General features: G+C 37.5%; 2 protein-coding genes across 7 annotated transcripts; one reads left to right on the top strand and one right to left on the bottom strand.

The window, feature by feature from the left end:
* Positions 1-4,213: 4,213 nt before the first annotated feature.
* On the bottom strand, positions 4,214-6,093 carry marveld1 (MARVEL domain containing 1). Its single transcript, XM_082154560.1, has one exon. It carries the CDS (start codon positions 5,076-5,078, stop codon positions 4,590-4,592), a length of 489 nt encoding a protein of 162 aa, XP_082010686.1. The 5' UTR covers positions 5,079-6,093; the 3' UTR covers positions 4,214-4,589.
* Positions 6,094-9,891: 3,798 nt separating this feature from the next.
* Positions 9,892-12,108, top strand: LOC309487138 (uncharacterized protein). Of its 6 annotated transcripts, XM_082154676.1 has the most exons (6): positions 9,892-10,591; positions 10,838-10,891; positions 11,079-11,143; positions 11,244-11,303; positions 11,387-11,484; positions 11,701-12,108. In XM_082154676.1, the coding sequence occupies exons 1-6, from the start codon at positions 10,568-10,570 to the stop codon at positions 11,730-11,732; spliced, it is 333 nt and encodes a 110-aa protein (XP_082010802.1). In that variant the 5' UTR covers positions 9,892-10,567; the 3' UTR covers positions 11,733-12,108. The 6 variants fall into 6 exon arrangements, 1 of the variants encoding a protein (XP_082010802.1); XR_014201781.1 differs by having other exon boundaries at positions 9,892-10,476; positions 11,244-11,484; XR_014201782.1 differs by having other exon boundaries at positions 9,892-10,476; positions 11,079-11,303.
* The last annotated feature ends 11,691 nt before the right edge of the window (positions 12,109-23,799 follow it).

The raw sequence follows: 23,799 nt of genomic DNA, 5'->3' as shown, positions 1-23,799 counted from the left end.
TGAGGCCCACACGAAGCGATTAAAGAAAACAACTTATTAGTCATAGGAGACAAAGCCAAAAGTAAAAAATAAATAAAAATTGAAACAAACGAATCTCTGTGAGTCAACAAACAAAGTGAATCTCTGTACAGGTTTATTTGACAGTTATGAGTCTTGGCCTACATGCAGTACGTTACATGGTTTTCATCAGTTAACGACATCCATGTGTTTCTGTCAGCACATTTGAACCGGAACACTTTTCCTCTGAAGACTTTACCCCACTCGACGTTCCCATGGGAATTCATGCTGCTTCCTGCATTTACCACAGATTGCGATTATTCCATAATAATGAAAGCTGGAAAAACTGCATAATTCCTTGCTAAATGATCATTTGTTGACCTCATATCTGGCCATACCTTAAATTCATTTATTTATTTATTTAGCTTTATCACCAGTCTGAGCTGGTAGTGAATTATATACAAATGTGTCCATTTATCCACAGTATATATTAAAGCTTTAATAGTTCCCATTCCAATAGATAGATTCAGTTCATAAAGTTTGGCTCGCTCTCCACCACATTTTACCCTGTTGCTATAGTGATAAGAAATAACATGATTTCCAATTCTTCTCTCTGCAAAACTGTTCAATGACTGTCTTATGTTTATTTTACACACAAATGGCAAGCAATGGTTGTAAAAGCTGATTTAAAAATAAGTAAAACAATAAATATATTATAATAAAAAAAGTAATAATAAATTAAATATAATGTAGAATTATGTAGAATAATCTATACATTATACAATTATTAAGCATATTCTTGTGATATCATCTAATTTGAGATAACCATAAAATAAATAAATTATAATAAAAAATAAGGAAATAATGCAGAATTGTTAAATAATCTATAATTATTGATTTTGGACTATTGATTTTGGACTATATATGCAAGTAAGCCCATGTATGTGATTGTTTATAGGCAGTTACTGCTGCACAATTTAAAAATAAATTATTCTTTTTCCACTCTTGTCTATTCTTGTGATATTTCAGATGAACTTGCCCCGTAACAATTAAACAGTCGGTGGCTGGTCATTTTACATGCCAGAATATATCAAAAGTCTGGCTACTCAAGACTAGTATGACATTTATGACCATAACATTTCCAACTATATGTCAGAGAGAAAAAGAAAGGACAAAGTGAGAGAGACAGAGAGCTCCTCACCAGCAGGAAATGTCTTTTAAGTTCAACAGTTTGTGTAAATACCGCTCCTCTGGAATAGAGACCTTTTAGAGTCATTTAATAACTTTTTTTTTTTTTTTTTTTTTTTTCAGGGAGTGAGAACACACTGGTGTGTATTGATTCAGAGGAAACTACAACCAGAATGGCATTGACATTTAGAGGTGAGTAAAGGAATAGGGCAGTAAGATAAACTTCAGAAAACCAAAATGTACAGAAATGTTTGTCCAGCAGAAAATAACAATAACAAAAATAAAATCTAAATTGAAACATTTCCTTTTAAATGATTATAAGCCACTAATGCAACATGTAGCCTACACTATCAGTCAAAGGTTTTGGACATTGTTTTTCACATACTAGTAAAGTCTGAAAATTATAGGCCTAGTGACAAAAATGTTAAACAAATCAAAATATTCTATAAAACAATCATACAGTTTACTTTCCTTCAACTTTAGCCACTCTTTGTGTGTTCACATTTTTGACTAATAGTTTTTGTTGCCAATAAGCATAATGCCTGTGCATATTGGCTTCATTTAGAAGGACACTGTGTGAGAACAACACTGTATGACAACATTAAACTTAAAGAGGTACTTCAACGCTGCCAAAAATGTGCTGCCAGTAGAAAGGTGAAGACATTTGAAATCAGTCAAAGTAACTAGAGAAACAGAGGCGGTTGTCTTCCTTTTTGCCAAATAGGTAGGAAAACTTCAACACCCATAATGCACTGGGCATTATTATTATTATTATACATTTTATTTATAGACGCCTTACATGACACTCAAGGACACCTTACATACACAATAAAACAATCAACAATAAATAAATACGCATTATTAGAGCCTGGATATCAGTATTAAAGTGTAAAAGTAATCACATAAAAGCCTGCCGAAAAAGATGGGTCTTAAGGCGAGATTTAAAAACACGAAGATTTTCACTGTTTCGCACATTTTGTGGCAGCGGGTTCCATAAATAAGGAGCTGCATGACTAAAGGCTCGGGACCCCATGGAAGTAGTGCTTGTTGCATGTTGCTATCTAAGGCCACTCCCACCAGTCTGCTATGGATTTGCTTAACAGAGTCCACCTTGCTTTATAGGAAATACTTCTTAGCAAACTTTTAGTGACAATGGTGTGGACTTGCAACACATTCTCACCCCAAAACGTCACATACTGACGGGTCTTGACCAAACGGCAACATACGACGAAAAGGGTACCCCTTTAACGTCCATGTGTGACGATTCGGGTTATGGGTAGGTTTAGGTATGTGTTAGGGTACCGCTAGGAGGCGCTGCTGGTGCGCTTATGTCTTCGTCTCATATTGACGTTATAGGGGTACCCTTTTCGTCGTATGTTGCCGTATGGTCAAGACCCGTCAGTATGTGACGTTTTGGGGTGAGACCGGGCTGGGACTTGCAAGAATTCAAAGAGTAAATGTTTAGCGGGAGTGAGTTACTTTTGGTATCCAGTGTGTTGTATGTGGCTGAAGGCTGCAAAAAATCATAAATACAGAGAGAACGCCGCAACGGAAAAACCTTAATGTTTGTAGTCAACATTTCAAATTGGGGTGTGTTTCCCGTACAACGGCGTAACTCGCTGCTGTACTACCATAGTACGATACATCGTTGAAGAAATCAACTACTAGCTAGTCACGACTGTTTCCTGAAACCGTATTGTCGCAAATTGGTGGTTCAACCACGTTGGTTAATGATGTCATGCAGGTAATGACTACTTTCAATGAATCTGTTTGAGATCGAATTAATGCTGCTTTGCTATAAATTACAGACATGGCATCTGAGGACTAGTTTTCATTTTATTTCCAGATTCAATCTAGGCTCGTGCACGTACTACAGCACATGCGCACTCTTCAAAAACTACACTTTAAATCTCTTGACAAACTAAAAGACGTAAATTACATTTGTATATATTCTAAATAAAATATGTAGATTGTACTGAATGTCAGCTTGCTTATTTGGCTCAAGATAAGGATTTATTGAGTACACATGTCATGCAAACAAGAAACTATGCTTCTAACCAGAGCTCGAGAGCTGTCGTTCCAACCACACAACTTTGCGATGCTGTTTGCGAATGTTCGTTAGAACTATGTTTTCGGGAAACACCGACTCGTTGAACTATGCTGATAATGACGGAACTTGCTATAGTTTGGCTGACGATGCTTTTGGGAAATGCACCCCTGGATGCCCCCGAACACAGTGTTTTAGGCCAAACAGAAGGGAACAACTGAGGAAATGTTTTCGGTCCAGGTAACACGGAGAATGAGAAAACATTGTTAATTTACGCATACTACCGATATTGTAACAATACAAAGGGGGTTGAAAATCGCAGAAGTTATTTAATAACTAAACAAACAATAAATTCTAACATACAACAAAATACAAGCCAAGGGATTTATATTTGGCACAGTGGCATCATAAGTGTACTCTGTATTGCTTGTAAAATGTTAGAGTAGAGTACATTTTGTTGCATGTTGCATAAAAATGTTGCTTCCCGTTTTTATATTTATACAAAGAACCACATATTACCCTTAAAGGAAAAGTTCACTTTAAAATGAAAATTCTATCATCATTTACTCCCCCTCAAGTTGTTTTAAACCTGTATGAATTTCTTTCTTCTGTTGAACACAGAAGAAGATATTTTGAAGAATGTCGGTAACCAGACAGTTGATGGACCCCATTGACTTGCATAGTTTTTTTTTTCCTACTATGGAAGTCAATGGGGTCCATCAACTGTCTGGCATTCTTCAAAATATCTTCTTTTGTGTTCAACAGAAGAAAGAAATTCATACAGGTTTAAAACAACTTGAGGGTGAGTAAATGATGACAGAACATTCATTTTTAAGTGAACTATTCCTTTCATTTTAAAATGTGAATGTGATTTTTTTTCTCTTTGAAAGCTTATCAAGTGGAGATTGTTGATGTGGTGCGATTCATTCTAGGATCGTAAACAGTGAAGCACACATACACTTTTGATGAAAGACACTGACATAGAAGATCCTTGTTTAATCGCTTAAATGTCATATAAAAAGGTTAAAAGAACAAAACGTGATGCAACACTGAAAATATTGTTTCATTAAGCAACAAACTGCTCTTTGAGTTGTCAGTTATACAATACAAGAAAAATAAAACTACTTAAACATATAGAGCTCCAGCAACATATAAACAACACAAGTGTAAAATAGACTTTTATGTGTGACTGCAGTACAAAAGCTCTATAAATTACTGTATAAAAAGCAACAAACAAACCTGAAAGCCTGAGACAAGAGGATCAAACCCTCTGCTTTGATTAAAAAAAGATTTATTAGTCTCCAAAAAGCTTGCCGGAGGTCTCAAAGTGGCAGCGTTTGAGGGATGCAGTCGATTTTCACACGACCGTCCGCTCACTTCGACATTTCCTGTAGCTGCAGTAGACGGCGGAGAGCAGATAAACGCCGGCGGTGAGGCAGGCGAAGACCGAAGCGGTGAGGTAGACCTTGTACAAGCAGTGATGTTTGTAGACGTCCAGGTTGCAGTAGGAGTTCTTTTGGGTTTTGTAGATCATGATCCCAATTGTAGACAGATACAGCAGAGTGGCGGCAACGTCGTGGATCACGTTGCTTAACAACCAGCGTTCTCCTCCGACGATGGGAACGAGGTCCTGCTTGTCCAGAAGAGTGATGATGAAGACAGCTAACGTGAGGAGCCAGAAAAGCACGGCCACGAAAAGCACATAGTGAATGGAGCCCTCATACTTGTTGGCTGCGATTGTGACCCAAAGCCCGGCTCCCAGCAGAATCTGGAGGACCCGTACAATCCCGACAAAGCTCTTGAGGAATTCCAGGAAACTTCTCTTCACCTCTGGCTGAGGGGGCATCTCCTCTTTTTGTTGAAGAGAGCTTCTCCTGGTGTTCAGGGTGGGGGCTGTTTGCCACGAACAGAGAAACAAAGAGAAGAAAGAGCCAACCGGAGAGTTAAGGAGTGGCTGATAGGGGTTTTGGAGGAGGATAGCCCTGCAAACGCACACAGAGTGAATCTTCGGCTCAGCCCCGGGGTTTTGAAATGACTTCTGTCTGTTCGTCTCTTCCGTTTCCTGTGGTAGCTGTGGAGTTGTGTCTCTCTCCCCCTCTTTCCGAGCAGAGCAGGAGGAGAAACAGAACAGAGGGCAGGACTTGAAACACTAGCCACTTTCCCCTCCTCCTCTTCCTTGTTGTCCATCACTCTCTCAGTCGGCTAGTTAGAAAATTCCTGTGTGTGTGCAAACAGTGGCCCCGGAAAGTGTTTGGGCACACTTAAAAAATGTTAATGTCTTTGAATTAGAAAACACACACACACACACACACACACACACACACACACACACACACACAAAGTAAATCAAACTAAGAGGCATTTGTTTTAAATAAGATAGCAGGATAAGTTTTAGGATATATATTTTAAATTATATAAAAACGGAGTATGTTTAAAATTTAGATAAAGAGTTTGTTTAAGTTGTGGGAACTGACTTCATATATCCAATAAAAACTAATTTTCTTAGTAAAAGTTACTTTGATAAAGTTCTGAGAAAAGGTCTAGCATCATTAGTTTGCCACTTGGTATAGATATAATATTTCTAAATACATTTTACACTACACGTTTTACACTATTCAAAAGTTTTGGGTCAGTATGATTTTTTAAATGTTCTTGAAAAACAATCTCTTAGGCTGCATTAGATCAAAAATCATAAGAATCATTAGATCATAAATATTACAATTTAAAATAGCTGTTTTCTATTAGAATATGTTTTTAAAAGTAATATATTCCTGTGATGGCCAAGTTGAATTTTACTTCAGTGTCACATGATCCTTCAGAAATCATTCTAATATGCTGATTTGTTGCGCTAGAAACATTTCTTATTATTATCATCAATATATATATCAATGTTGAAAACAGTTGTGCTGCTTAATATTTTTGTGGAAATATTTGTATAGGATTTTTAGAAATCTTTTGTAACATTGCAAATGACAAATGATCACTTTTGATTAATTTCATGCAACCTGAATAAAACAATTCTTATTCTTTTTTAATAAAAAATATCAAAGGTCAGGGCAAGTCTCTTTTGTTCAAAACAAAGGGTTTATATTAAAGAATTGTACTTCTTTGTTCTTCATGATTGTTTACTGTAAATGTGGTAGCAAAACTTATAATAGGCTTTTTAAAGGCAGATTTCCATTGTGACAACTTACCCCAAATGTAGTGTGACAACATGCCCTGCAATTATAACAAAAGGCCGGTGGAATTATTCAATAGCTTTTAACAGAAAATGACTTGTACATGAACTGTACAAAATAAACTTAAAAACAAACCAGATATTCACTGGAATAAAAAAGTGACATCTAAAACTGAGTGTTAGGGTGTTTGTCTCTCCATTTCATCCCGTGAACAATATTCAGTTTTTCGCCAAATAGAAAAACTAGAAAGGGTTTTCTGCAATAAGCCTCTTTTGGATGTTAATCTACAACTAAAAACATGCTATCCTAACATGTTAGCCTTCACCACATTCAAGATTTAAAATGTGATTGACAAATATGCATCAGACTGAGGCAAGAATGTGGGATCCTTTTGCTTTTCCAAACTAAACCATCTTATCACTGCTGGTATGTTTTGTCCATGAGATCAATGTTGTTCATGGTCCATGACCAAAGTCTGACAGCTGAGATCAGAGGCTGGGTGCCTTGACGTCAATGAATACAGACACAGCCCTCAAACTACGTGGCTATTTTAGTGCACCGCCCCTTTAAAGAATCTGGCCACAGGAAGACCCAGTGGGAGGGGTTAGTTAGATTCACATTCTCATTGGATGATTTATTTTCTCATGCTTCCTGTTGGGAGCAAAATGCAGCTCTACAGCTGAGTATGGATAACTGTAAAGACCAACAGCTGCAAACTGAGTATATAATATTGTGCATTCAAATCAGTCCTCTAATGTACAGCGAATGCCGTGGCATTACACAACGCCTTAAACGGCTATCATTTGCAATCTTTGAAAACACATAATGTGCTCTGATGCATCATACAAATTCTCCCAGACACCTCACAGCTATAGGTCGAAAGAAATCCTGCATTTTTCATGAAAGCTGGACGTCATCCTGAGCTAGAAACACTTTTAGATTCATGAACTTGTTTACACTGTGTATATATTCCCTATTCTAATATGTTCACCAAATTTCTACAATAATGGCAAACTTTCAGTCTGTATATAAATGAATGAAAGCACTACTATAATATCCAGTTACACTATCTATGTTGATGGTTCACTTTAGAAATTTTACTAACTATAAGTAACTTTGCAACTACATGTGAACTAACTCTCATTAGAGTATTAGTAGACTGTTAGGTTAGGGTTAGTATTGGGTTGACAGTTATACCAACGCTATCTCACTAGATTGTCTTTTGGGGAACCGTCAAAATAAAGAGTTAGCAGATATTAAGCAGAGAGTCTACCAATACTCTTTTTTAATGAAAATTAGTTGACATGTAGTTGTGAAGTTACTTACAGTTAGTAGAATGTCTGAAGTGCATCATTGAAATAAAGGGTTACCCAATATCCTGTTAAAAGCCAACATTTATGTGTCCACCCTATAACGCTCCTCTTGCACTTCCTGTGAGAAATAGCTCAAAGGACATTAACCACAAGAACTAACTACCATGTCAAGGCAAAGCTCCGTGAGCAACACTTTATGTAGGCTAAACTTTGCATTGCAAGATGGTTATTTTCTCTGAGGCACTAGATGTTACTAAACAGTGAACCGAACACTAAACTGTTTTTTTTTTTTAAGTTATGGTTATATATATATATATATTATTATTCATTTTTTATTATAATTTTAAGAAATCAATTTCATGCAGTGTCTATACCAAACAACTTTGATTTCACGTAATGTTTGAGAAACATACAAATCTGGCTCTTATCAATATCAAAGCAAAGTAAATTATCTGTTTGGTGTTCATTAAATTATTTATTTATTTAAGACATAATTCATTATTATTTATTTTAATTCTGGTCATTTAAAAGTCACCGTTTATTAAAAAAAAAGGTATCTCTAAGGTCCTGGATGACGGGTCTGTTCATTTAAATTCAAGTCCTGAATCTCTTGAGAAAAGAGGCCACTGGCCTGTAACTGCAAGAAAAGGGCAAAATGACCAAATGAGTCAAAGTGTCTCTCCTGTGTAGTAGAAGGAACAAAATATAACTAAAAAATAAAGCTATCCTAGGATCAAGGTGTCACAAATATAAAACTAAACTAATGTCATTTGCAGCAAAATATGGATTTTAAAATTTGTTGTTTTGATTGTTGCAACATACTCTGATCCCTATAGGCATCATATGTCATTAAGCATCTATTCCCTCAATCGTGTAGTGTAAAAATAGCAAATGAAAAAAACAAAACAAGATTTTACCACATTTTGTGATCAGGTTTGAGTTGATCATGGATCTTGCCACTAGATGACAGTCTAGGGCTAGGCAAAGGTGAGCCAGTTTTCTTGACGGTTTAGTCTAAGGCTGTATTCAGAGCACTAGCATTAAAAAAACAAAAAAAAACAACAACAACAACAAAAACATTCTGCTCTACCACCATCTCTCCTGTGAACAACATGTATAGCCTACTGTACACAACATACACATTTTCTGAATGCATGGATGGATAATCTACTACTGTAGGCTATCTGCAAAATAATCCAACACACATGGCTCAATGTTATCATTATTATTATTTATACTATTATTATTATGAAGAAGAACAGACTACTAAAATAGGAACTGAATCTCTTTAGCTGTGCGGACTCCAGGGAGTTATACCATGAAGTTGGTTTAGCATCACCATAGTAACTTGCACTCCATGGGTTACCAGCTCTGGGGCAGTTCATGTTCTAGGTATCTTAAACTGAAATTGTACCAACTATATGCAAAGTGACACGTTTCTGACTGAAAGTCACTCCCCTAGTTTTCTCTTGCTCCAAATTAAAGGTCACTACAGAGTAATCAAGTCAAGTCACCTTTTTTTATATAGCACTTTATAAAATACAGATTGTTTCAAAGCAGCTTTACAATGATAATAGAAAATGATTCAGTGATGCAGAGTTAATTTTGGCTGTACAGCTGCTCTAAAAGGAAATAGTGTCATTGTTCAAGTTAGTTCAGTGTTGAGTCAGTTCCGTTGTAGGATCCCCTTATGAAAAATAAGTTTATTCAAGTGTGCTATTAATGGTATAGCCTTCTTCTTTTAAAATAAAAATAAGAAACTATACTCTCAGTCTTTCATTACTTTCATTTTATGTACTTCTCAGAATATACTTTATGTATAAGCCTACTTCTCAGAAATAGGCCTATAGCCTTTTTAAAATTGCACTAAGTACAATTAAATTTTTTTATTTTTTTTATTTTTATTTTTTTTTTACAGTTTTACATACTGTCTTATAAACTTAACATTGTTTGAAAATATTGATTTATAAAGAAAACAGATATGTCCCCAGTTCTGATTATCTGAATATTTGTGTAGGCAGACCACTGGCAGACATAGGAATTTACTACAAATATACTTTACTCTTTCCCAGCCATTGATAGATTTTTTTTTATTGATTTTTTTATTTTTTGCCTTTCCATGCCCACTGTTAGGCTTTTCTGTAATTTCTACAGTTATTTACTTTAAATCCCCCAGTATTATACTGCTATTTCTCTTTACAGTAAATAACTGTGATTCCCATTGCATCATGGGAATTTTCTGTTACGTCTAACACCACATACAGAGACTTACTGTATTTTTAAAATTTGCTGTATACTACTGTATTTGTCTAACACCACATACAGAGACTTACTGTATTTTTTAAATTTGCTGTATACTACTGTATTTGACGTAACGGCCTCTCTGGCTGGCACCATTCCATCGTGCTTTTTATTTCCTAATTTTTGCCTTACACCGCGTGTCTACAACGCTATAATAGCCAGAGGCTGTCTATATTGGACACATTGAAGCAACCGGACCTTTAATACAAAATGCAAACCTGTTTGTCCCTTGTCAGAAATTGCGCGAGCGCTTGGACTCGGAGTACCGTACGTCAGAAATATAACGGCCGCGGCGCATCACTACACTGTCTGGGATTTGTCGTGACTCGTGTCGCGCCAGAGCATCCAGTGTAATATCAGTGGGGTCTGTCTTTTGTTGGATCGCGCCGTTCCTGTCTGGCCCGGGGAAGAGACGGAATGCACTTCACCGAGAGAGAGATCAGCAACCAAGGTAAAAAAAACAACAAAAAAAAACATTCTGTGTGTGTTGACAGGATTGTGCCCAGTTTAAAGTATGTTAACGTTAGCCTAACGTCGTCAACATGGCGGTAACGAACTTTACCACGGTAAACTGAGCTAACGTTTCATTTTACACACTTTGTTAGATTATTGAATTGTCGAGTTAAAATATGCCAACGAGTAACACGTTTACATTAACAATAAATGTGAATAAACTAATGTGAAATTCTGTTTTGGTTGTAGATAATGTTGGCCTACTGATGAGAACCTTTATAGTTTTTGCATTAGTTTGCAAACTATAACGTATTATAGTTTTTTTTTAATGTAATTTAATATTTACTTCCATTTTTAAGGCAACTGCAACAAAGCGCCAATTCGCGCCAGTGACTTATAGCAAGATTCCAGAGGTAAGCCATTTGTGATATATTTTGAGATAAGTTTGCTGAAATGATTAGCAATATGTGAAAATTGCTTTGGAGCCACAGGTGCAGACTAGGTAGCTTACAATATCTTATAAAATCTCCATAAAATTGGCTAACTTTATATCAAATAAGTGACCTTTGCATCATGTCTAACTTTATATTTATTACACAGCAAATTAACCAATCAGAAGATGGGCCATTGTCTTTGTTCTGTCTCGCCAGATTAAATGTATCCAGGTAAGCACTGCAGTAAAACTCTCACTAATTCATTCATACCAAATCTAGCATTCTAAACAACTTAAGTTTATATTTTTGCATTATTTTGATATTTTATTAGGCAGAAGACTCTACCATTGCAGTCCCACCTGACCAGGAAGGTCCTAATATCAGCGCACAGGTGGGTTAACTACTGTAGGAAGGAGAACAATCATCACACAGTGATTTCTTGCATGTTTCTTACTGTGTATTTGTCTCAAACAGGAACCCCTTCACTGCAGACAAGCTGAAATGGGCTAAAATCATCGATTTCAGTCTTTCTGTCTATGGATCTCAGCATTTTTGGGCAGAATTTAGGATTTGTAAGTATTAAAATTTAATCTGGCATCATTTAATTTAGTTCTTTTGTATGCTATTTATTGACAAAAGCTGTTTACAAATATATATTCTTAAGTTTTTGTGAAAATAATAATAAAAATTAACAAAAAAGGAGGTTAAAAATAATGTGACACTAATATTCTCTCTCTCTCTCTCTCTCTCTCTCTCTCTCTCTCTCTCTCTCTCTCTCTCTCATATAGTGTTGGAACCGGGATCTCCTCTGAAGGACTGAGTACATTTGTGTTTGTGGACACGCATGCAGACCAGGGAACATTCTGATGTTGTCAATCAAGTTCTGAACAGGAACCAATCTTTGGAGAAGTTCATTTATTCGCAAAGGTGGACAAAAACATTGTGTTGGCTTTTTAAAGATTATTTTGATGATGACTTTTACTCCTATGCTGTAGAAAAGATGGAGGAGTAGACAGTCAGACATTGATAATAATAAGAAATGTTTCTTGAGCATCAAAGAGACTTCTTTCAAAAACATTAAGACACTTAAATACTTCTTTTGGCCACCAGTGTACATGAATCAACACATTTTTGTAAATAAGTGAAATTATTTTGAAGGTGGGGTTATGTGTCATGTATTGTGCTAATGTTTTGTTTATGGTGTAACAGATTGACCTAATTTATTGGGGTGCCAAGCAGGAGATTAACCCTACTAAATTTATTTGAGTCAGTCAACCGTACAAAGGATTCAAACATCAAAAAAAGTAGGAACCCTTAATATGTGGATGAAGAAACACACAATATCAACAGGCTCAATTCATAGAAACTGTTATTAGCTTTTTGTTTGAGCAAAAATAACATTTAGTGAGGGGAAAGCATTAATGATTCACAAAATGCAAGTTCAATAAAAAACAAAACAAGAAACCAAAAAAATTATTCAATTTATAAGGAAAGGATCCTAGAAATTAAAATACTCAATTCCCAATTCCGGGCCCACTTAACATGACAAAATCTTTCAACAAAAATAAATCAGTTCATTCAAAATTACATTCGTTTAAATTCAGTTCATTCCTTTTCAACTCATTTGGGGTGCAAACCACCAGTTTCACAAGTTCACATTAACAGTTCTTGACTGAGTTCTCAAACCAGCAGAGTAGCTTAGAGTTCATAGGTTCTTAGACCATTAAGTCCATTCAGACCAGCACTAAGCAACCAGTCCCCTGTGCAGTTCAGAAAGAGCACTTTAAACAATATTTACACAGTCCCTTGGACACTCAACTGGCAAACCCAGCATAAGAAAAAATAAGAAAAAGGAAAAAAACAATACTTGTTTGGTTTTGTCCCGTCAGTCAGTCAGACAAATGATCTGTCCTCCATTGTCGTTTGTACCATTGGTAATTTCCCTGAACATCCAGCAACTTCCAAAAGGTCCATAAATCCAAGGCAAATCCAAGGCATAGGCCCAAGGCAATTAATGAAAGGTTCCTTTCACCTCACAGGTTGTTTGGAGATATGCAGGGATTAACTTCCCACATTTTCCCACTACACAAGGCATTACTCACTAACTGCCATCTTCCAGCTCTCTTAAGCCATGTGCTCCACACATCATGTGACTCAGTGCATCATGTGACTCAGTGTGTCATGTGACTTAGTGCATCATGTGACTCAGTGTGTCATGTGACTTAGTGCGTCATGTGACTTAGTGCGTGATGTTCGTCACACTCCCTATCCCTTGAAAAAACGAAACAATTAAATGACAGGCTTATTGTTGAGGTCAGAAAATCCAAGGAATTCCTCTTCATCGGTATCTTCTTGGAAGAGATCCATCAATTTTACGCGCTGAATTTCCTCCAGGTCTTTTGCTGTGGGATAACATGGTTTTAGTTGACATACATGTGTGGTACGCAAACCCTCTCCTGTTTCTTCCATTACAACCTGGTAATTTAAAGGACCCATCCGACGTACAATCCTATAAGGACCTTGCCACTTTGGTGCAAGCTTGGCTGAGAACTTCTTTTCTGCTCTAGAAAGGGGATGAGAACGTAGCCAAACCCTATCATTGTTTTTGAATTCAAGATTGCGTCTCTTTTTATCATAATTCCTTTGCTGTCTCAGGCGAGCTTTGGCCAAATTTTTTGTGACAAGTTCTTTCAAGTCATTGAGCTGAGCAAGGTTATTATATGCTGGTGAGTCAGGAAGAATGGTTTGTGGTTGTAACACAAGGTCTAAGGGGCCTCTGAGTGGTCTACTAAGATTAAGCTCAGCAGGTGTGACACCAGTAGACTCTTGTACTGCTGAATTAAGAGCAAATCGGAATTTATGAAGATGCTGGTCCCAATGGTTGTGTTGGCTTCCTACATAGGAAGCCATCATAGTTTTCAGTGTCCGATTAATCCTTTCAGTGAAGTTTGTCTGGGGGTGATAGGCTGTGGCAAACTTTTGGTTCAAGTTCCAAGCCTTACAGGTCTCTGAAAAGATTTCTGACACAAATTGAGGTCCTTGGTCAGACAGAATGTACTCAGGAACTCCCCATCGAGTAATGATTTCTTTGACCAGTATTCGTGAGATAGATAGAGCTGTAGCTTTCCGTAAGGGAAAAAGTTCCACCCATCTGGAGTAATAGTCAACAAAGACCAGTAGATAAGAATTTAGCTGGGAACTTATGGGAAAAGGTCCCATTAAATCAACACCAAGCATTTCCCAGGATTTTGTTACCAGAGTTTGCTGTAACTTGCCTGCTGGTTTCTTAGCTTCTGGTTTGTAGCGTTGACAAACTGAACAATTCTGGACATAGTTCTTGACATCCAAACTCATTTTTGGCCAGTAAACAAGAGACTGCAATCTCCTATAGGTTTTATATCTCCCTAGATGTCCTGAAAGAGGATCATCATGAAAGAAACTCAAAAGTTTGGCACGTAAAGAACTGGGTATCCACACTTGGTAGATGGTACGGTGTGGGAGCTGGACTATACGATATACTTTGTCCTCAATAATGGTCAGAGTAATAGAGGAATTGACTCTTTTCTTTCCATCTTCAAGAATAGATTGATACAACGCTTGCACTTCTGCATCCCCCTGTTGGGCTTTCCATACATCATCATCGGTAAAAGGAAAGACAGGCACCTCCTTTTTGGTGGATTTCAACACTGTGGCACAAGTTGACAGGAGAGATTGGTCTGATGGGGCACGGGAAAGGGCATCTGGAACTGTGTTGTATTTTCCTTTTCTGTATTCCACAGCAAATGTGAATTCCTGCAAACGTAATGCCCAGCGCATAAGTCTTGTGCTAGGTTTGTTGGTCTTAAATACCCAGCCTAGTGATGCATGGTCAGTTACCACTGTGAAAAAACGACCTTCCAGATAGTACCGCCACTTCTCCAGGGCCCAAACTACAGCAAGGCATTCTTGTTCTGTTGTAGAGTAATTCCGTTCTGCCTTGTTTAGAGTCCGACTGGCGAAGGCAAGAACTTCTTCAGAGCCTAAACCTCTCTGCTGGACAAGTACAGCTCCCAAGCCAATGTCACTAGCATCGGTGTAAACCACAAATGGTAGGTCAAAATTAGGATGTCCTAAGATTGGTGGTTTCACCAAATGATCCTTAAGGGTGTCAAAAGCAGTTTGACATTCAGAAGTCCATTTAAATCTCGCTCCTTTTCGTTTTAGGGCAGTGAGAGGCTCCGCTATTTGTGAGAAATCAGGTACAAACCTGTGATACCAGCCTGCCATTCCTAAGAAACGTTGAAGGTATTTCAGATTAGAGGGCACAGGAAAGTTTTTGATGGCTTCAGTCTTTTCCGAATTTACCTGAATGCCTTCAGAAGAAACCACATGGCCAAGGAATTTCAAGGTCTCTTTAAAGAAATTACTTTTTTTCATATTCACAGTGAGTCCTGCATTTCTTAATGTATCCAGGACAACTTGCAAATCATTGAAATGCTGTTCTTTTGAAGGAGAGAAAACAATAATGTCATCTAGATACACAAAGCAGATCTTGCCTCTTAGATCTCCTAACACAGTCTCCATTAAGCGCTGAAACGTGGCAGGAGCATTTTTAAGTCCAAAAGGCATTACCTTAAAATGGAATAGCCCATAAGAGCACACAAAGGCAGTTTTGTCTTGGCTTTCTGGATCCATTTCAACTTGCCAATAGCCACTGTTTAAATCAAGAGTAGTGAAAATGACAGTGCCGGCTAGAGATTCTAGAATTTCCTGAATTGTGGGTAAAGGATAGGCATCACTGTAAGTAACAGCATTTAACTTTCTATAATCAACACAGAATCGTAAGCCTCCTGACTTCTTTGGGATCAGGACTACAGGTGAAGCCCAAGCTGAAGAGGAGGGCTCGATCACTCCCGTAGTCAACATCTCGTCAATTAGCTCCTTCATGATCTTCTGCTTAGTAGGCGAAACCCTGTAAGGCTTCTGCTTCATAGGCATCTCTTGGGTGAGAAAAATTTTATGGTTCAGCAACTTGGTACGCCCTAGTTTTGTTGTACATACATCCAAATGTTGTTGCAGCTGTTCCATGAACGTCAGTTTTTCATTTTCTTCCAACTGAGCATTTTTGACTGCTTGCAGTATTACTTCCTCAGAAGAATTCGGAGACAATGGTATTGGGGCTATAGTAGTAATTAAGGCAACTTGCCGTTCTGGTCCCCAATCATGCAGTTTTGGAATGTCATCATTGAAGGTAAACCTGTCTTTTTCATAGGGTTTAAACCAATAGGTATTGGTAGATACATCAATCTGTAACCCACTCAGAAACAGAAAATCAAGTCCCAGAACCGCAGAAAAGGCAAGCATTTTATCAGACAACACTACGGTAGGCAACACCCAGTGACGACTGTGTAGCTGGAACTCCATCTCAGTCCACCCAAGTGGCTGCTTTGCTTCACCATCTGCCAAGTACAATGGTCCTTCTTTCCAAACGTTCAATTCTTCCTCTGGATTTTTTACATTTTTCCAAAGTTTTTCAGAAAGAAGAGTAAAAGAAGATCCTGTATCCACAATAGCAGTTCCTTTCCACTGGCGTAAAGTTAGGGGAACAACTAGTTGGTGAGGACTTGAATTACCAGTGGCCAATACAGGGGTTCTATACAGTTTTTGGTTATCAGCATTACGGTCTTTGGTTTTAGAATCTTTTTTCTGTGTTAAGGTACTTACAGTAGGACGATTTTGAGGAACATGTGCATCTCTAGCAACAACATTCGGTCCTTTCGAAAATTCCTTATTCCTTTGAGCATTAGGGTGCTGACAGGTAGCTGGTGAATGGGACCCTTTGCATTTCCAACAGAACAATTGTCGACTTCTATCTTGTTCTGGTTTAACTGAGATTTGCTGACTCTGTGTGTCTGCTTTGGAAGTTACCTTACTGGTGAAACGTTTACGTTGTTCATATTGTTGTTGATTTTCTTTATCCTTTTCTAATTGTTGTCCTAGACGAACCAATTCATCTACAGAAGAAACTCTACGTCGAAGTTGACTTGCAATGCGGGGATTGATATTTTTCAAGATAAGTTTGATCACTTCTTCATCATCAATTTCAGGCCTCCATCGTCTGCAAAGAGAACGATACATGTATGCAAAGTCTCTTATACTTTCATTTTCTCCTTGTATTCTATTACGAACTCTTTCTGCCAATTCATCCCCATAATCTTCAGACAAAAAAGCTGAAAGAAAGCTACTCTCAAACTCAGTCCAAGTATGAATGGACCCTCGGGCTACATCCCACCAATCTCGGGCAGTCCCGTGCAGCACATTTCGAAGGGTGGCCATTAGTTCTTCATTTGATAGAGGGACCAAGGCTAGAAAATCATGACACTTTTCTGTGTAAGTTAAAGGATCTGGGTCATCCTCTTTCCGACCAAATGAAGGAAATTCTAGCTTAATAGGACTATTTCCAACATATCGTTGACTGATATCTCTGGGTAACAGTGTGTCTGTGAGCCCCCTTGAGCTCCTGTCAGGAAGCCCTGGCTGCATGGTGGACTGTAAGGGATACGATTCCTTTGTAACATCATGTACAATAGTCACAGGGGAAGGTTGAGAGGAAGATGATACTTGAGATGTAGTCACATGGGCATGCATGCTGGACTTCAATGAAGCCAAGTCCTGAGACACAGCATTCACTTGCTGAGTTTGAGCATTACATTCAGTCCGGAGATCTTCAATAGCTGTCCTAAGGGGCAGTATAATGGTGTCAATGTCCTTTAAAATTTGGTGCTGGAAACGTTCTAATCGCCAATTGATGTTAGCAGAATTCTGAGTTTGATGATATTCCAATTGTTTAATTATTTCTTTTTGCAAATCACTGTGCCCGTCAACATACATCAGTCTCAAATCTTGATTTATTGTGGTCAAGGTATTCATAAGCTCTCCTTTGACATTCTGTTGTTCCTCTTTAATTTTTGTGAAGGTTTGAGCAAGGAGTTTCTGGAGTTTAGCTTGATTGGATATAATATTGGAATCATCAAAATCCCTGACATAGACTTCTCTGTGTTGGGGAAGGTCCACAAAGCTTGGTAGTAAGGGAGGAGAAAGTGCAATATCATGACACAATTCCATATCAATTAAAGAACGGGTTGTAAGATTAATTGAAGTGGATGGTGGGTCTTGAAGAGAACTGGAAATCTGTGGTATATTCAATAAGGGAACATTTCCTTCCTCAAAATTTGAATTCATTTCTGGATCAAGCAGAGGACAGATAGTAGAATGATGTAAAGATTTAGGTTCATGAAGAATGCCAGTATCCAGTGCTGGTAACATATGGTCATCTTGCAAGTTAGGAATAACATCCCTTATGTCAGAAGGGGTAGCAGAAATGTCTGAGACATCCATTTGAAAAAATAATTCACAAAAAGATAACAGCTTAAAAAAAAAAAATCTTCATCCAATATAGTCCCATCTGGGGTGCCACTTTTTATGTAACAGATTGACCTAATTTATTGGGGTGCCAAGCAGGAGATTAACCCTACTAAATTTATTTGAGTCAGTCAACCGTACAAAGGATTCAAACATCAAAAAAAGTAGGAACCCTTAATATGTGGATGAAGAAACACACAATATCAACAGGCTCAATTCATAGAAACTGTTATTAGCTTTTTGTTTGAGCAAAAATAACATTTAGTGAGGGGAAAGCATTAATGATTCACAAAATGCAAGTTCAATAAAAAACAAAACAAGAAACCAAAAAAATTATTCAATTTATAAGGAAAGGATCCTAGAAATTAAAATACTCAATTCCCAATTCCGGGCCCACTTAACATGACAAAATCTTTCAACAAAAATAAATCAGTTCATTCAAAATTACATTCGTTTAAATTCAGTTCATTCCTTTTCAACTCATTTGGGGTGCAAACCACCAGTTTCACAAGTTCACATTAACAGTTCTTGACTGAGTTCTCAAACCAGCAGAGTAGCTTAGAGTTCATAGGTTCTTAGACCATTAAGTCCATTCAGACCAGCACTAAGCAACCAGTCCCCTGTGCAGTTCAGAAAGAGCACTTTAAACAATATTTACACAGTCCCTTGGACACTCAACTGGCAAACCCAGCATAAGAAAAAATAAGAAAAAGGAAAAAAACAATACTTGTTTGGTTTTGTCCCGTCAGTCAGTCAGACAAATGATCTGTCCTCCATTGTCGTTTGTACCATTGGTAATTTCCCTGAACATCCAGCAACTTCCAAAAGGTCCATAAATCCAAGGCAAATCCAAGGCATAGGCCCAAGGCAATTAATGAAAGGTTCCTTTCACCTCACAGGTTGTTTGGAGATATGCAGGGATTAACTTCCCACATCTTCCCACTACACAAGGCATTACTCACTAACTGCCATCTTCCAGCTCTCTTAAGCCATGTGCTCCACACATCATGTGACTCAGTGCATCATGTGACTCAGTGTGTCATGTGACTTAGTGCATCATGTGACTCAGTGTGTCATGTGACTCAGTGCGTCATGTGACTTAGTGCGTGATGTTCGTCACACTGGTTTTATGTATGTTTTTAAAAATGTGTGCAGTGAAGGACAGCACATAATGTGTTAATTTAACACGTTTCATCTTTGTGCTAACCTTTCTGACATATGAATGAGTTAAAATTAACACAAAAAATGTTATCCCTGAACTCACGCATTAATGTGTAAAAATTTCACACATCATTTCCAGCATTGACATGTTTATTTTGTGATATATATGAAATGTTTTAAATAAAACATTTTTATTTTGTGATAACTTTGTCTAATTGGTTTGTATGTCAGTAGTACTTATGTAGGATACAAATAAAATTAATCATATATCAAAATTATAAAATCTAATTTATATTTAGTACAAATAAAAATAATTACAGTAGTGTACTGATTAGCTTCGTTTTTACAGTGATGCACTGTATTACACAATTACAGTACCATGTACTGTAAAACTGAAATATGGTTTGGTACTGTAACTCTTAATTACAGTAACTTACTGGCAACAGTGTTGCCAGTAAGTTACTGTAAAAAACCCTTGAAAAGTCTAACAGTGTACGGAAGAGGGCGCTATTACGCATCTTCTGAACGAGTACAGAATCTCCGCATCAAAACACAGACGAAGAAGAAAGAGAAACAAGTGATAGAAGATTGCTCCCACAAATATAAAACAACGCGCATAAACAGCATGTAAGTTCAAACTGCCTAACGTTAATTAATGAAATGTCGACCCAGGAAGGGTTACTGTGAAGCTTTGGTGGTGTTGATGGACTCGATCTACTGTCTATATACATCAATGTTTTGATCATCGTTATGAATTCCGATAGACCAAAATGCGATTTTCTTAGATTTTTGTTAAAAATTTTGAGATCTGTTCAACTTTATGCAAATGAAGAGCGACTTTTCATTTGAAACAGATTTGTTGTCTACAGCATGGAGTAACATCCGTGAATGTCACTCACAAACATTACTAGGCAACCAGTAGTGGGAACGCCCACTAGCGACATCACCGCCAGCCACTGGCGACAAAGTCGCTTGTAGTGTGAACGCAGCTTTAAAGGGATAGTTCACTTTGAAATTAAATTTTGATATGTTTTAGCTTACCTCAAGGGCATCCAAGATGTAGGTGTCTTTTTTTCCGCAGTAGTTTCAATTTTGATATTTTTAGGTCAAACCGTTCTTGTCTGTCAGTCATATAATGCAGGTCTATGGTCACCACCTCAAAGAGCATGCACAGAGTCCAAATTAAAACAATTCCCCGTCGTCCAAATTAAACAATTCCCCATCGTAAGTACACATTGATGGCCTAAGACACGAAACGAGCGGTTTGTGTGAGAAAACGAACAGTATTTATATCGTTTTTACCTCTTATACACAGCCATGTCCAAGTGATCTGATCTGACGTGTACGCAGACTGGTGCATAGACATATACACTAGATGTCGCCTTAAAGACATTCGTTCCAATGAACTGCCGTAGACAAGGCGATATCTAGTGTGTATATATCTATGCACCAGTCTGCGTACACGTCAGATCAGATCACTTGGACATGGCTACACCATCTGATCTGGATACGGACTGGATACGGCTGAATATGGTAACCTTGGGATAAACAGAGAGACTAATATTAGTGTAGATGCCATTCTTCTTTCAATGTAACAATTACATCAGGTGCTATGGGACGTGTTCCCGGTTCAGGTTGACCTAATCTATGCAGCCTAACAATCCTTTAACGGACATGAATTATAGGTAAGAAATAAGGTACGAGAGGCTGTGCTGTATCATGAAAAAGTCACGGCTGAAGGGCGTTGTTGCCGGATTTTTTTTTATAAATGCAGTTTTTATGAAGTAAACTCAATAAAACCCTTCCTTCCGCTGGAAGAAATAGTCCCTGACCATGTACAGCAACAGAAGTTACATTATTTCGCCATTAATTGCAGCAAAGACTGTCTTTATGAGTGAGTCAGTCAGTAGAGAAGACTTTTACGTAGTAAAATTGTATATTGAAGTATATTGAAAGGACTTGTGAACACGGAAAAGCAAGACACAACTGACAAATGACAGGTGTCAGGGCACAGGAAAACCCCTTAAATGTTAAAAGGACAAAATATCGCAGCGGACATTCAAACAGATTTTTTTATTACGAATATAGGACTGACCTGAAGGAAAATGCTATATTTACTGTAAATGCAGGTACACTCGCTCACTAGTTCTTTCACAATACTATATATGCTTCAGTGAACAATATCAGTGAGAACATTATGATTACGTTGCTAAGAGTGGTTGTTAGGGGTGTTGTGTAGTGATACATAGAACTGTTGGGTGAGGCGGTCATAGCTGTGTTTTAGCGTGAATAAAACGCAGCCATTGACCAATCAGAATCAAGGACTGGAACTAACTGTTTTATAAAAATGTGATAATGTGTTATGTGTATGCCAGGTTAAAAAGATGTCTTTTTAATCTAGATTTAAACTGACAGAGTGTGTCTGCCTCCGAATGTTATTCCAGAGTTTGGGCGCTAAATAGGAAAAGGATCTACCGCCTGCAGTCGAGACCGCAATAGATGTGAAGGACTATAATGCGTTAAGAGCTCGCTCAAGTACTGAGGAGGTAAACCATTCAGGGCTTTATTAGTAATCAGCAAGATTTTAAAATGAATGCAATGTTTCCTGGTTCTAGTAAGAACTCTAGCTGCTGCATTTTGGACCAGCTGGAGTTGGTTTCCACTCAGATTTAATCAAAAATATCTTAATTTGTGTTCCGAAGATGAACGAAGGTCTTATGGGGTTGGAACAACATGAGGGTGAGTAATTACTGACAGAATTTTCATTTTTGGGTGAACTAACCCTTTAATATATAGTGTAACTATATAGCCTAGTCCAGTTAGTTTCATTTGTCATGGTACCAAATGTAGTTAGTCAGATCTATTTTACTTACATTTACTCAATCCATAAGGTATATTTCATTGATGTTTTTCTCAATATATGTAAGTATAAATGTTTAATCAAAACAGTATGACATAGTTTACGTTTTTAGAGTGTATTTATTCTGCTTTGTGTATACACTTTTTCTACTAATGTTTTTGGTTTTGTCTGTACAAGTGCTTATTGAACCAGTACTTTAACAACTTGAGTTATCAATAGTGAAAATTGTCTTAAATTATTTAATTAGGAGACAAGGACCTCTAGCGGTAAACTGGGGAAGTTGCAGGTGTAGATATGATTTAGGCACATACTCTCACTCGAATATTTTATCTATCCATGATACGATTTGTGCTAATCAGGACAATGGTCAAACACTTAAAAAAAAAAAAATGCTACCTTTCTGTCATGGAAAATTATGCATCCTGATTTCAAACAGACAAAGAGAAGTGGAGCAGTATACAAAAATGTCAGCTGCACTAGAAATGTAGTATAAAATATTTTTGTTGATATTAGAGTTGGCACGGAATATTACATATTTGAGTTGAATAGATTAGAATTAAATATTAGAGTTGGCACGGAATGAAAATGTACCTTTTAAACGCACGTTATAGATCTTATTGTGAACAATTCATCTGTGCATATCATATTCTAGGTATGATACACTAGCCATAATTTTGAGACCGCAATAGACGTGAAGGACTATAATGTGTTAAGAGCTCGCTTAAGTACTGTGGAGCTAAAGCATTCAGGGCCTTTTCAAAATCAAGCAAGATTTTAAAATGTATGAAATGTTTATTGGGAGCCATTGCAGAGTTGACTGAACTGGGCTAATATGGTCATACTTCCTGGTTAAATTTTGAATGTCAAATTTGTAACCGTTGCATTTTATGGCTGTTCTTCGCTGATTGGCTGCTATTTGCAATAAGCCACATAATTAAATTTTGAATGTAAAATTTGTAACAAATTTCTTTAACACTGATATATAAGCTAATTACTACTTCAGATTACTTTTTTGCTCTCTGGGAAACTATGATAATAATATTCCCACTGTTCAGTCAAATCAAATCTGTTATTTGGCTTTTAGTGGCATGCTTTTTTAATTATATATGAAAGCTGCAGTCCGTAACTTTTAGCGCTCTAGCAGTAAATAAACGAAATTGCAGGCGTCTTGGTACTGTGCAGGTACTGTGCTACTCCACAGTGGTGCCGAGTGCCGACTCGAACCAGTCAGGGACCGTTCACATATCGCGTTTTATGCGCGTGCAAATTCGCTATTTCAAATGTAGGCACGCGGCAAACGTGCTCATAATAGAAGAGACGATCGGTCGGTTGAAAACATCTCAACTTTTCAGAATGCTGCAAGTGCACAGCAGGTCATGTGACAAAAACCTACCGATGAGCTTCCGTAACAACATTGAAAGCTCGGCCGAACAGCTGATCATAACTGTGCAGGGCGGGTTTTTGT

Source organism: Leuciscus leuciscus, assembly GCF_965113295.1.
Source record: "Leuciscus leuciscus genome assembly, chromosome: 22".
Lineage (NCBI taxonomy): Eukaryota > Metazoa > Chordata > Actinopteri > Cypriniformes > Leuciscidae > Leuciscus > Leuciscus leuciscus.
Note: the sequence above shows the minus strand (reverse complement) of the source record. Positions and strands in the feature narration are given on the sequence as shown.